The following is a 15,643-nucleotide window of genomic DNA, read 5'->3' as shown; positions in this document are numbered from 1 at the left end:
TTTTTTTGAACATATTCTCCACAGCTATCAACTACAAAATCAACAACAACAAAATAACTCGAGGTGGTATTCTAATACTGATGAAGAAAACGGTGATTCCTGAAAAACTGCACAGTTTAACTGAGTCAGGTATTTCAGTGTAATGTGGGAATACATTTATCAGAATCAGTAAAGACCAAGTGTTAATTACAAAGGCCAAACACAAATGAATAATCTTATATATAGACCCTGACATATTAGTCCCGTAAAGCACTTTGCAGATCTTATTTTATGAAAATGTACAAAGGATCTATATACATTTGTGCTTTTAGGAAGTAATTATTCCTAAAAGATTTAGATATAATTCAAACTGGAATATTGTAAGAGATTTTTTTAAAATGGTTTCAGATAGAGGAGGATTATATTACCTTAAAATGGAAATACTGATCCAAATTCTCCTCACAGTGGCATCAGCACAACTCTGGGTGTCACTATGAGAAGGATTTGGGACCGACATTTTCATTCAAATGAGTGTAATCCTCTAGTATGTGGAGAAAAAAATGTAAAACAAAATTCAGAGCACAAATTTGGCATCAGTGGGATTGGATCACTGTCACCATGAGGAGCGTTTGGCCCATTACACTAATTAGTCATGTAAATCCTAAACCCCATAAACTGATCTGCATGAGACAGATTGGTTTAAACCAACTACCTTACCAAAAAGGTGAAGATAAGATGTACTGTACCGTAAGCTAATGTAAATGACTGATATGGAACTAGAGGAAAGCTGTATACATGCAATAATGTCACACTTCATACATGAGGCACGATCCTCAAGTCTGACAAGACCTAAGGGCTCACAAGGGTGGTTTTACTTCACTTTTGTGTCCCCCTGATCTTGGGGCTGGCTAGGGCGTAGTTCACCCCAGCACAACTTACAGCAGCCTTCTGCCCCATTCAGTTCCTTTGCTATGATCCTAGGAAGTGTTGAAAGTCCTCAAAACCCACTCCAGTACGTGAGGGTAATTAGCACCTTACTGAAGGTGGCCTGTGCCCCAAACATCTTACAGAAACAACCATTTCACAAGAGACCCACATTACAAAGCGTATTCAGTAGCTATTAGTGAAGGAGAAGACATTCATTTTAAATTATGTACTTCTATCTCATTTATGAAGTTAGACATTACACACCCAATCTTTTTTTTAAGCCAGAGAGACTTGCAAGGCATGGGAGACGTTACTGGGAAGCATTAGAGCACTCTGCAATTCCCTGTCTGTCTTCCCCGCTTTGCAATTTGCAGAGATAGTATGAAAAGTTCTTTAGCTCATCCATAAGAAGAAAAAACCCCATTAATCCTTTATACTGTACATTCACTTTCTTAATCCCCCACTTCTTTACTTTAGCAATAACACACCAGAGGCCTCGTAGCCCTTCTCTGAGACTAACTCAGCACCTTTATATGAACTATTACCATTCATTTGTAAGGAAATGCTCCAATCACACAGACACTTATGCACATGAGTAACTTTACTTCCATAAATGAGTCGGTGGGATCATTCATTTGAAGAATCACTTGTTTGAGAGTGTCTGCAGGATCAGGGCCTTACTATTATTTTGCAGATTTTCTCCTTTCATCTTATGAAGGAAAGAGTTGCTCAATTACAAAACAAGTATTCGCTTACTCAAAGGTAGAGTTATGGTTGCTGCCACACAACAGTGCTTCCTGCTTCCCATACCCTGGCATCCCAAATCAGAGCACCTGCCACTAGGCTAAGAGGCTCTTTCCTTATCTCTTTCCCCTTATCCTCCTCTCCTTCAGTCAGTCCCTGCACACTGCTGGTGCTCCATGCAAGCAAGGATTGCAGCAGTCCTGTTCACTACTCTGGAAATAAAGTTGAATGATTGTTTATGAAGTTTGGCAGCTTGTTTTAGGTATCAATCACTAAATCTCAACAATCAATCCAGTGTTATATGTTTAGTGGCGGCATTGCTCATGGATTTTTCCCTTTGAATAACAAAGTGTAAGGAAGCTGATATTTTAAAAACAGGTTATTATTTGAGGAGTTTTATCTCAGAAACCCTGTGAGCAAATGATCTCAACTTTGTATCACAAACTCTACCTCAGGCCCTGAATTGTCATAACAATTTTCAACCCAATCTGACTATGCATGTGGACTATACAGAGTAAATTGGAAGTAGAAAAATTCATTACAAAAGTTCAATAAGTAACCTTAACTCCAATCCTATATTCCTGCTCCATCGTTTCTATACTTAAGGGTGTAATTATCTTTCTGTTGTCACCTTGATTTTGACCCCTCCTTTATTTTTAAAGGAAAATCCAAAAGGCATGAAACATCTTTTTTTTTTTTTTTGATTCTCATCAGAATAGATTATTTTGGCAAATTTGAGGTGAATTGGACGAGAAGAGTTAAATTTATGGGAGTTAGAAAAATACAGAAATTTCCCCCTTTTTTTTTTAAACAATTGGTGCAGAGTGGACAGAGTAAAGGTGGACATAAGCCTTGTTTCTGCAGTGTGAGGTCTTACAGCCGTATTTGGAGGATGGATTAAGTATATACATGGCGGTTTATATATGGGGTGCATGTGATGCTGGCAGACCAGGTGCCAGCTCTTGCCAAGGTTGTAGGTGTCAGCTGGGCATAGACAGATTCATAGCTGGAAACCAGACCAACTCACCTGTATGTTAGTATTATTCAAGATAGGCGTTAGACTTACAGGAATGTGTTTAGTCGCTATGGAATGCTTGCAAGTCGCTGCATGCATTGATTTCACTTGTCATGTCTATATCCCATGCTATAAGGTGATATGGAAGTTGTGCTTTATAACTGTCAAAATGCTTGCTCTGAACCTGGGAACCCAGTCAGAAGGAATGGTCCACCACCCGTCAAGAAGGGCTATCAAAACTAAATGGGCCATTGTGGAACATCACAATAAAAAAACGTGCTTAACAGCCCTCTCACACCCTTGAAGCCGCTATGTGTAAGAAAACCTGTCCCATCAGCGTGAATGCTGGAAGAAGGGGATAAAACAGGAACACAAGAAAATTTTCTCTCTCTTTTTGCTGTTTGGACTCTCACAGCACTGGAGCTAGGAAACAGAAGCAGAGATCCCCAGGGTCAACCTGGGTTAGCCTTAAAAGACATTCAGTGCTGGCAGATTACTACAAACCTCGGTCACCTTTTGGAACCATAGACTGTAACTCATTTGTGTATATATGTTGCCTAGTTTAACCTGTAAATAACTCTCTCATTTCTTCTTCCTAGTTAATAAACGCTTAGTTCGTTTACTATAGGATTAGCTACAAGTGTTGTCTTTGGTGTGGTGTGGTGTTGTCTTTTTGTCTGAGGTACAAAATTGATCTGGGGTTAGTGACTGGTCTCTTGGGACTGGAAGCAACCTGAATCTTTCGTGATCTTTGGCATATGACAATCAACTATCACTAAGTCCAATTTGCGTGGGTGGCTAGATAGAGTGGAGTGCCCATGGGGACTATCAGTGACTCCATGGTAAGACTGTAATAGCACTTCAGGAGTTCACATTTGTTATTAGGTTGGTGAAATTTAATCACACAAGATACCAGTTTGGGGTGTCAGCCCTGCTTTTTGACAGTCTGCCCGGAGGTTGGCACGCTCAGTCATGAACCACTCCAGACACCGTGACAGGGTGGATGAAGTAAATTTGTTTCCCTGGATCAGAGTGGGACAGTAGGAGTTGGGAGGATGTTGTTTTTGCGCTGTACATTGTATGGATAAAAGATATGGTATGCTTCTCTGAAAACAGTCAGGTGAGCTAGAGGATGTTCTGTGGCTGATGTGAAGGGGCTCTTAGATTTGTAACTACTCTATGTGTGGTGAAGGTTTATGGTCACTGTTAGAAGTGTACCAGAGGTGAGACCTGGTGGTTGGGAATGAGAAGGGGGAGGGGGGAGTATGTGTGCATGCATATTTTCAGTCATGCTCGGTCTCCCAGTAGGGTGTGTGTGAAAATTCTGTCACAGTGAGCTCTGGTGCTAATAGTCATAGGGACAGGTGGTTCAGATTGCAGTGGCAAGAGAAGAGCAGCTGCAGGAGAATAATCTGTGATTTTTAAGAAAAGTCACGGATATAAACTTTTATATCTAGTGTTTGGTTTACATTTTCTACTTTTACCAGAAAAAGGGCTGATTAGCTTCTTGTTCTAAATGAAAGCTTAGTTACATATCAAAGATCACAAGCACTCCTGATGGGAGTTTTCAAAGGTTCTAAGTCCCTAACTTAAATTAACCACCCAATCTTTCAAAAAGTATTCAAAAGGGACTAGTTCTCTCTGAGGACAACAAAATACAACAAATCTGGACTCACTAGATTTCTGGAGATATAATATTAAAAGACTCCAAAAGCAGCTTTTCCAAAAGTGAAAAGCCTTCCACATTTCATATATCCAAAACAACTTGACCAATTAACCTCTAACTTTGCAAAATGAAATATGCCTGAAAAAGGCCAGGCAGAATTTAGATTCTTTGAGGACTGGATACAGGGACAGCAATAGCAGGATTAAAAATAAAATCTAGTTTCAATTTGAACTATTAGGTCTCTCTTATGGCTCTGAAAATAAAATTATACAGTAAGCATCATTTCAGATAATATTAAAAGGAAAAATTGTAATCTCAATAAAAATAAAAATAAATTGTAATCTCAATACAAATATTGTTTTCTGATGGAAAGAATCCCTCCAGCAACCAGGGGCACTGGAACAATTTTTATAGCAAGGGTTCTAAGAGCCATTGAATGAAACTGTAAACTTGGCATAAAATGGAATTCACTTCAAGCTTGGGGCTGCAGCAGCACCCCTAGCATGCCTAGTTCCAGCACCCATGCCAGTAACTATTCAATGCCATTAAATAAGTAACTTAGTACAATTATGGGAAATTACTTAATATTTTTTAAACATTTCCTATTTGCAATCAACAGAGTATCTGTCCAACACTAGCTTGTGGTGACTCCAGATTCAAGGCACCTGCATTACTGTGAACATAAATGATTCTGGAGTCTATGGTTTCTCTCTATGATGACCATCAGTTATCTTGAAGAAGGCTGTACTACTTTTGATAGCACAGACTTCATTCTGCAATATTCAGCAAAGATTTTACTGGTAACCTTAAGCTGATGCAACACTTGGTATTTATGTGGCATAGAGTCTTTTCTAGTTTATTTAATAAAAATCTGTTTCCAAAAATATCCTCAAAAATTGCACAGCAATTTTTGGCTACTAAATTTATGTGCATGCAGTTTTATATGGCCAAGTTTCTGCTCAAGCAAAAAGTTGGATTTGTGTATGCAACCTCTATTCTCATTCTTACATGCAAATCTGAATGTTTTCATGTACAAATATATATGTATGCAAAATTTTAGAAACTAAGTGGAGTCTGCTCTGAAAATTCAGCCCTCTACATCCACAGTGATAAAGTGCTGTACCTTCTTTTTGTAATTAGTGAAGGAATAACTAAACAAGAGGTATATAAATCAGCTGATAGTCACTATGATCTACTTGATCTCAAATTTCTTCACACTCAAGTGCCTTTTGTGCATTCCATAGTAAACAACCGTGGATCCACTTTATTGTCAACAGAAAGGTCAACTCTTAATTTCTTTGTTGCAGCATGAAGGTTGAACATGTCACTGTATCCTGAAAGTGACCGAGGGTAAAAGAGAGAGAAACCATCTAAGGTGACAGGTTTCAGAGTAGCAGCTGTGTTAGTCTGTATCCGCAAAAAGAAAAGGAGTACTTGTGGCACCTTAGAGACTAACCAATTTATTTGAGCATAAGTTTTCATGAGCAACAGCTCACTTCATCGGATGCATTCAGTGGTGCTTATGCGCAAATAAATTTATTAGTCTCTAAGGTGCCAAAAGTATTCCTTTTCTTTTCATCTAAGATGAGTTGTCTTGAGCTGACCAAATCTACCAAGCAAGAATGACAATTCTCTCATGCTCTCAAGAGTAACAAAAGAGGCTGGGCAACATTTGGCTATAATGAGATATGTTCATTTCTTCCTGCCTAAATAAAACACAATTTTAAAGTGACAAGATTAAAGAGATAAAGGAATACTGGCTTCTACTTAAGATTTATTTTCATTCCTTCACACATAAACAGGAAATAGATTTCTGAACATTTTATTGGTTGAACACACTTACAAGTTTTTGCATCTTCACCGGGCAATTTCTCTTATGCTGGCAAGTAATGGTGTCTGCAGTTAGGCAGCTACCACTTTCAACAACGTCACAATGCCACTTTCTCAAATCAAAGTAGAAAAACCCTGTCAAATCTTTTCATTGTCTTTTCTCTGTCCCCCTCCTCCTACTCTCCCAATTTTTATTCTTATTGACAAGGCTTATTATTCTTCCTCCCAATTCCAACTGAAATAAGCTACCCTTTTGCAAATAGTAGTCTCAACTATGTGGTCACTAGTAGTATAGGTCAATAATGTTATTAATATAGCACATGCTGCTGAGAGCAGATCAAACAGCCGTACTTTAAAATGTTAGTTTTGTGCAATTGAGACAAACAGCAGCAGTTTTTTACACATGATAAAAATGTAATATTGCAAGAACAGAACCAAAACCAAATCTAGTGCTAGTTACCACAACACAGCCCATTGATTTGGAGAATATATTATTTCTTTCTTGTTGTTTTCATACAACACACAAAATAAAATAACACCATAACAGAAGGGTGCTGTATCTGTGTTTAAAGAAGGGGTTGTTGGCAAACAGCACAGCTCACTTCTGCCGAAATGTACACAATTGATATATGCAGCACGGAAAGCTGGCACCATGGGCTTACAACCTTAATTTGCCTGCAAGAAGGAACGGAGATTTACCTTCAGAGCACGTTCTTGATTGTTTTCAGCAGTCAGATGTCTCGTGTTGTTTGCTGAAGTCTGGTTCTGCTCTTTCAGATGATGAAGCTCCTGCTCCAGCCGTTTGCACTGCAACGAGGAAAGAATTCCATTAAGTAAAGGAGATGGGGCATATTTTTTTTCCCAAGAAGCCAAATGAATTAATGTAAATAACACCATCACCATTTTTGCAGCGGAAAAAGCTTCCAACAAAAGCAAGTTGTAATCAAAGAGATTAAATCATATTAGATCTATACTATACTATACTATATATATATATATACACACACACACATATGTAAATCAATCTTTTATTCATTGTCTTGTTCAGATCCAATTGTTTGAAGGAAAAACTCATATATCAGGTATAGTATATCAAGAAACTCTGCCAAATAATATTTAAATATATTTTACAAATTAATATGACACTAAGCCAAATTCTGGTCTCAGCTGTGCTAGTGTAACAGAGAAGAATTTGCCTCATTATATATTTAAATATAATTGAATATGAAAAAATTAAGCGTGTACCTTCACAAAACCCCTCACTTTTTAATAAGGAAATATATGTATAGATTTATACAGTACATATTAATAAAACTCAGAGACTGCATTCCCAAATACCAGATCTTGGACAACAACTAGTTTTTTAAAAAAATGTTTGTTTTATAATAATCAACTTTTTAAAATAACCAAGAACATGATAGAAAATTTTAGTTTTTCCTATTCTGAGTGTGTGCATACAAACACTTAAAGGAGTTAACTTGAATAAGTATTTTAAAGGCCAAAATATTTAGGATATTCAAATTGGTACCCAAAGCAGATTTAACCAGTTTTCAAGATAGCAATGAGGGGCAAAACCCAGCTACCCTGGCTTACCACAGTAATTAAACAGTTAGCAGAAAAAAACTCTTATAAAAATAGGGAAAGGGGAACTAGAGATGTCTTACTATGGGCATGTAAGAGAGCATATTAGCTGAAAACATTAGCAAAACCAAAATGTTTTCAGCATACACCATATTACTGGGAAGCAGAAGGAAGGAGTTATGATAGCACCATTGAAAACCAAAGCATGGAGGAGCTTGACAGCACAGCATCTGAATATTCAAAGATGAGGAACATCTTCTGCTGATACTCAGAGTACACATGAAGGGAAGGGAGAAGATCAAAGATATAATGGCCACTAGCACTGTGATCTCAAAACTAAAAATTTAAACTCAAATAATATTACTATGGACAGATATGATTCTGGATTATTTTGGAAGCTATGTAAGGAATCAAATTTCCTATCAAATTTATAATCTGTCATGATGCAGGACTAGCGAGTAAGGAAGCATGGGTCATGTGAGCCCCAATGATTAAAAAGGGTAAGTGGTTCTGAACCAGAAGACCACAGGCAAGTGAGTCTATCTACAGTCCCAAATAAAATTTTAAAACTGTATCCAAAAGTGCATTTTCCAACACAAGTTTAGATAACACTATTTTATTTCCTTCTTTAAACCCTTAACCACAAATAATGGACTCTGGGCCCCATTACCAAACACTGGCACCTAAACTGGACGCCAAATCCCAAGGCTTGCATGGGTATCCAAATAACGGCAGTTGCTCAAAATGGGCAAATAAGGGCTGATCTAAGCACCCAAATGAAGTATCTGGGTGTCTATTTTATGTATTTGCATATGAAACCTGAGCTCAAAAAAGTCACCAGCTCTATTGAATTTCTCCTTTTTAAAAAGAGGGAATATTTCTGGAACTAGTATATTCTCTCGAAGTGGTGGCAGTGTGTAAGTGTGCTAACTGTATCACAGCTATTTCATTTTTATAGTGAACAACAAAGGAGAAAAAGATAGAGAAAAGAAAAAAAAATCTGTTAAAGTGCACCATGATGGATGGTGGTTGTGGATTTTTTTTCCTTGTTAAAGCCTAAGGCTAAGATGACATATTAATACGTTTGATTTGATTTGTGTATGTCTGTGTTTATTTGTATAAAGCAATGGTTCAAGTACTGATTATAATTTTAATGCTCATTTTATAGAAAATAGCAATCACAAATCATGCCCCTAAAATGCCTTTTCATAACAAGTGTGCGAGAAGTAAGGTGGTAGGAAAACAACTCCAACAACTCTAAATCAGATCTAATTAAATCCATGTATATATGGGTACAGTTTCTCTGACAGGCAGACTCATAACACCAGAGTTTTAAAAATCAGTTAGTTAACTCATTATCACAAATCATGAGTTTTCAATTGCAACTTAACATCAGCAAAATTGCCATTTCAACCTTTCAAAAATGCCTTCCTTTAAAAAAAAATCTTTTGTCTTGAAATCTCTTAACATTATACTCATTGTACCAATGACACTTAAAACACACTGGGGTAACATAAGGAGATGGGCCAAAAATTTAATCCATCTGAAAAATATCACACATTTTTATTCACGCTGCCCTCCTGGCTCCAAAAATAACACTGGTACATGGGTAATATTAAAACTAGTTATTGGATAATTCAATAACAAACCTCACGGGCCTGATGTTTTGCACAACTGCAGGCATCTGTGTGCACTTCATAATATTATTCTACTCTATTTGTTCCACTCTTATGAAGACAGGATATTGACATAAACAGAAACAGCAAGATTCTTGCACTATCCTAGCTACTCACAGGGCAAGCAGGCAAGTCAAAGAGAAGCAGCACAAAGCATGCATACCCCCACATTAAAGCAGCTGGTAGAATTAAATGTATGTCAATCTCAGCAGTGTCTAAGTTGATTTAAATATGCTAGATGTGCACTTTTCCATCTTCAGTGGATAAAATGATCTCATTTTCACTAAAAACACTGACAATAGAAAATCAGGACTAGTGTTGCTAGAATCCATTTTAGGGGTATCATAAAAAAAACCCCAAACAAAACAAAACAAAGTTAGCGACTTAATTTACATATCACAGAGAAAAAGTGTCTAATTAATTAAATCTAGGATAGTGTCACCCAAGTAGAAGGCACAAGTCACCTGATACATTTAAAATAATTCATTAACCAGACCTGTCACAGGTACATCACAAATCAAATTTATTTTCACCAGTCCAGGAAATAGCACCTAGATATGCCTTGTCTATGAAGGACTGTTGTTACAGTGACAATTTTGTATTTATATGTTAATGGTGTATATGGCATAAAAATCATCACTTTACAAAAATGTACAGTTAGAATATTTTTAGCATTAACAATACTGTACTAAAACTACACTCCTTTTTCACAAGGGCAAGAGTATCTGGAATTTCTGTGCAGCCAATATTTTTGCTGTTCGGAAGTAGCATTAAGAACAGTTTTAGACAATGTGGGCCTTCTACTCATTTCAGCCAACATTTTTTGACTTCTGTGTCGTTGGTTTTTAGCAGGATCCAATAAAAATAGATGTTCTTTAAAAGAACATGTGTTTTTATTGGTTCCCTGCTTTGCTGAAAGATGCCAACAGCTGCAAGGATGAAACTGGACTTCCTTCTAAAAACATATATAAAAATCTTTTTGGAGTAGGGCAGAGAAGACATGCCCAGTTTAATACTGACAAGGAAGCATCAGATGTTTGCCTTTAAGGCCTAATGGAGGAAGTCTTTTATTTTTAGTATTATAAATAAGAATTTCTAAACCCTGCCATATCAAATATGTGAAGGTATTTATTTGTGAAACATTCAAGCTATATCCTAGCAATATCAGAGATGTGAAACTATTTGAAAATGATATATCAACTAAAGTAGATTTTGGACTGTCTACAGATTCTTATTTGAAAGAAAACTGCTCACATAGAGGAAATCCTGAATTAAGCTACTTACTAGATTATGTAAAAGGCAATAATCATTTAGGATTCTGTTTCTTTCCTAGATCGAATATCTTACATACTTCGGACACAATTATGGCACATATGCACAGTGTTGTTGCAGGTCAAGAGGGCTGGGGGGCGGGGGATAAGCATGAAGTAGACTCCTAGAGACTTAGCTAGGAAGGGGTCATTAGAGCCTTGGTGAAGGAATGTCTCGTTTCATGGAGATTTCACACAAGTAACCCATTGAAGATCAAAGCTCACTCATGTAAATGGATTTTACCACCAAGAAAAGCTGCATAGTCAAGATATGCATCACCTATGCAGAGATCAAGTGTGTAATGTCAAAAAAGGGTGAAAGGATTTGATAGAAAACAGGAGACATTTTCCTAAAGAACAAACTATTATAAAATCTGGATCTACACATTAGCTCTAAAATTACCACGCTTAAGTCGGCTTTGCCGATGTCACCAACAGCCTCTAACCCAAACAGTGCTCCTCTTTAACTCCACCCCCCAGCTCTGCTCCCTTAGCAATAAGTCTTTCCGTTTTGTACAGCAGTTGCCAGTAAAACAGCAACATTTCCCAACACTTGCCACTCACCGTTGTACTAGTTTTCTTCTATAATTAAAATAGGAAACAACTGCAGTGTCTAGAGAACCACTGCATGGTAAGTGTTGGAATATGGTGACACTTTAACGGTGATCACCACACACTCATTCAAAAAGTAATCACTTTGGACAAGATTTTTATATTCCTCCTTCTGAATTACGTATGTATAGAGGGCTTTAGTTTTACACCCATGAATTTCAGAGAGGTAGTGAGAAAGGGACAGATATGATGGGCAACATAATTAGCATTTGCCACCCAATCTCCCATCCCCCATGCATCAAAGGGCTGAAGCAGTCCCACCCAGCTCAGCCAGTCTTCTTCCCTCCTGCTAGGCCTTGGAGCAGGGCAGTGCAAAAGGATCCGTCAGAGAGCTTTTCACCACTACGCCTTGAAGGGAAAAGAAAGTCCTAAGTCTTGCCCTCTATCAGGCCTGAGGCAGGTGGAGATACTCCTGCTGTGTGCCCCTGCTGTGTGCCGACTCAGAGCTTGGGGAAGAGCGGTCATTGTAGATTAGTCCCTCCCTCAGGAAGGGGATGAACATCCTCCAGATCTGGAGTAAGGGGGTTGGCTGGGGGTGTGCGTGTGTCTCCATCCTCCGGAGGCTATATCCCATCCCACATCTGGAGGGATTGAGGATCTTCCCTGTGGTGGTACTGCAGCATCACAGGAGTAAAACAGAGTAAGAAAGTCAACTGTGTGTGAAAGAGAACAATAAATGTAAGCAAGTGTGAGAAAGAAACTGGTATGTATCCGAGAGTGAGAGAGCTCAGAGGGGGCGGGAAGGAGGTTGAGAAGTACTGTGGGGAGCTGAGATGTACAAAGACAGAAGAAAAGACATTGAGAACGCCCCCCACACACCAGGGAGACGCAGTGGTGGGGACGGATTCAGAGTGGGGAGAAGGGAATAGACAGAGTATGTTTTAAAAAAAATACTTATTCTTCCTCCCCTTACTTGAAACTCCTGTGGGTGCCTGGGGCGCTGGAACAATTTGTATAGTGGGGGGGGGAGGGCTGAGAGTCATTGAATCAAACTGGAAACCCTGCATATAATAAAAACCACTTCAAGAAAGGGGGTGTGGAAGCACCCCCAGCACCTCTGAGGGTGCTAGAGGCCCTTACAGGTCAATTGCTCTTTCTGTGCACCTGACAGCATCTGATGTGAGTTTCAGCAGAGTGAGATAGGTCTAATGAGGAAAGGTAGATTTGAGAGTCATCACAGAGGAGGTAATTGGACCCACACAAACCAATGAGGACACAGTGACAAAAAGTGTAGAAGGAAAACATGGGAAAGCTGAGAACAGAGCCTGGAAGACCCCTACAGAGGTGGGGAACAGGGCAGAGCAGGAACTGCTGAAGGCGGACATTGACGGAACAGTCTGGGATAGGAAGAAAACCAGGTAAGGACAGTGTCAAAATGCTCAGGAAGGACAGACTGACAGCATCAGAAAGTTAAGAAGGATAAGCATGGTGTAGAGTCCTAGATACTAGGAAGAAATTATTAGAACTACGGTAATGACAGTTCCAGTGGCACGGAGGGGGTGGAAATGGATTGGAATAGGCTCAGAGGTGTGTTAGAGGAGAGGCATTCAAAGGAACCATCTCATGTTGTTTGTCTTCACTAGAAAATGAGGTTGTATTAACATGATGCTAAATATGACTTTATAATCAGTACAGATTGATCAGCTGACACAACATGTTAAGCATGACCTGAGGGAAGCCCCCAGCATTCTCTTTCTCACAGTTTATCTACAACTAGCTAACATGGTGTTACACACCACTTTCTTTTGTCTACACTGACTGCTAAATTGCTTCTATCACATTACTGAGTCTGAGTCCTCAAAGCTGGATTCTAACATGCCTTCACTAGAAAATAAAGTTAAGACCAACAAGGTTACAAAGGGAAGAAGAGAAATGTGAAAGTAATTGGAGAAACAGCTAAAGTCACTAGTTGTTTTAAGTGTGGGGGAAACAAGGCAATGCTTATACAGGATTAAGAGCCATCCTGTCACCCTCCTGTGCAATGTACACACAGCTCTATAGCTCTGATTCAGCAAAACATTTGAGTATGAGTAGTCCCATTTACTTTAATGGGATTAGTCATATGCTTGAAAATAATCATGTGTCCAAGTGCTTTGTTGGATGAGGACCTATGTCTCTATTTCATCAAACCAGATGCAGCAGATGACCAAATTACTAATTTCTTATCTGAATACAGAGGCTGAACGACAACTAAGACTAGCTAAGATCAACCCAGAGAAGACCCAGGTTTTATTGGCTGGAGAAGCAACCCAATAATATGGCAGGCTGAACAGAATAGGAGGGGGTTGTGGTAAGAAAACTATTTGTAGTGTGAGGGGAAATATAATTTTTAGGGCTATTTGAGCCTGCTAACTTTTGTTTATGTTTTTTATATTGCTGCACAACACTTTTGTGCAGAGTGGGGCTTTTATTAAAATGGAAAGAGCAGTTATGGGAAGATGCTCCAAAAGAAGAAAATGCATTGTACCTTTCAGATGCGACACAAATTATGAGTAGATTTCTCCTTTTAATCACAGGTTTGAGGTTAAAATTTGACACCTGTTTACAATGTCATTTGTTTAAATAAATTGCACCAGGTGTAAACCAGTGCAGAACTTGGCCCAGAGTTCTTTATTGATATCTGGAATTCAGCAGAAATACCTAAAAGAGATAGATTAGATTGATAATGCAATTAAAAACAAAAACAAAAAGGCCTTTGTTTATTTAGCTCTTCTATGAAAATATATCATGTCCATGGAGCAGATCCTGCAGTCTTTGTCTGAACCCGCACTGTTGATAATTCTGTGACTAGTTCTGCATTTGCAGTCCCATCTTGATGTAGACCCTATATTTGAATAGTAATTCTCTTTTTTCTCTTTATGTATTTGATAAAAAACAATAATATTTATTAACCTTAAAGATAAAAAGTGATCGTCACTAACCTAAGCCATTTTACTGAATTATACTAATGCACCTACAGGGATAATTATCTAAACAAATTTATTTAAATTTGATAACTTAAAAAAATCCAGTTTGATAGAATACACTTAATTGTATGTCCTGACATATAAAACAATTGCTTTAAAAAAAAAAAGCCCTGTCGCATATTTTTCCCTCCCTTGTTGATGTTTATGTGGATTTTCTTTTTCAAACAAGTGAGAATCTAAATTCCCAATCTTGCACTGACCTCATTGAGGCTCCATATAGATGCAGGATGCATTCTGATATAGGATTTAGGTCAAAATCACTATGGTCCAGTTCAGCACGGTATTTAAGCATGCACCCAACTTTAAGCATGCAATTAGTTTCCCTAAACTCAACGGGATTACTTCAGTGCTTTATGTTAGGTCTGTTCTTAAATACCTTGCTGAAATACAAGTGAAGTAGTGAAATTGACAAGAACCACGTTGCTAGGGTGACCAGATTCCTGATTTTATAGGGACAGTCATGACTTTTGGGTCTTTTTCCTATATAGACTCCTATTACCCCCTACCCCCTGTCCCGATTTTTCACATTTGCCGTCTGGTCACCATATAGGTTGCAGCCAATACCCAAAGTAAATATGTATAAGGGGAGAGAAATATTTCCCTCTTTAATGTCTTTCAGTTATGGTCAACTTAGGTGTTCATTTAAACAATCGTATGTACGTCATTTTGACAGAAATGCATTTATCTCCTTATGTAGAGTCAAGAGAATGTTACTGTTCTGCACGGAGAAAAGCAATTTAAAAAATAAATTTTGATATATTTCAATAGAAATATACAAGAGAGAAATTAAACAGACCTTTGAATACCATGTTCCTACTGGCCAGAGTAGTATTTCTGCAAGTGACAAATACTAGGATTTACAATAGCAATCACTTCATCAGTAGCAAAAGCAACTCACAGACAATCTGTACATGAAGCACTAGAAAAATATATTTTTTTGAAACTATGGCTATTTTTTACATGTGATTTTTTTTCTCAGTCATCTATAGACATGAATGAATACAATAATATGAAGGAGACAGAAACAGTTTAACTGATTTTACTCTTGTTTTATTATTCTATTATCTTTTTCTTTATTTTCTTTTAAAAGATCTTCACATGAGAATAGCACCCAACTTGAGAGTCCTAATGGAATGCAAACATTCTTAGTTTTTGACAGTTTTTTTCTTTTTGAACAGTCTGCTCCTTGTCCCAAATTCATCATGATTGCTTGAGAGGCAAACATCTTGCCACTTGGATGCTACACAACTCTTTCCTTTGCAGACAAAAATAATACCAAACTCTTCCAGTCAAAACACAAACCAACCTTTGGTGTCAATGTGAATTATGTACATTGA

The 15,643-nt window shown here is 37.9% G+C and overlaps 1 protein-coding gene across 1 annotated transcript in view; it reads right to left on the bottom strand.

The window, feature by feature from the left end:
- The window catches only part of MIPOL1 (mirror-image polydactyly 1), a 294,447-nt gene that overhangs the window by 125,564 nt on the left and 153,240 nt on the right, over positions 1-15,643 (bottom strand). The window contains exon 11 of the mRNA XM_048855134.2: positions 6,861-6,968. Within this exon, the coding sequence (XP_048711091.1) occupies positions 6,861-6,968 (108 nt within the window). The remainder of the gene's footprint in view (positions 1-6,860; positions 6,969-15,643) is intronic.

Source organism: Caretta caretta, chromosome 6 (assembly GCF_965140235.1).
Source record: "Caretta caretta isolate rCarCar2 chromosome 6, rCarCar1.hap1, whole genome shotgun sequence".
Classification (NCBI taxonomy): Eukaryota; Metazoa; Chordata; order Testudines; family Cheloniidae; genus Caretta; species Caretta caretta.
The sequence above is the reverse complement of the archived record's forward strand: the minus strand, read 5'-3'. Positions and strand labels throughout refer to the sequence as shown.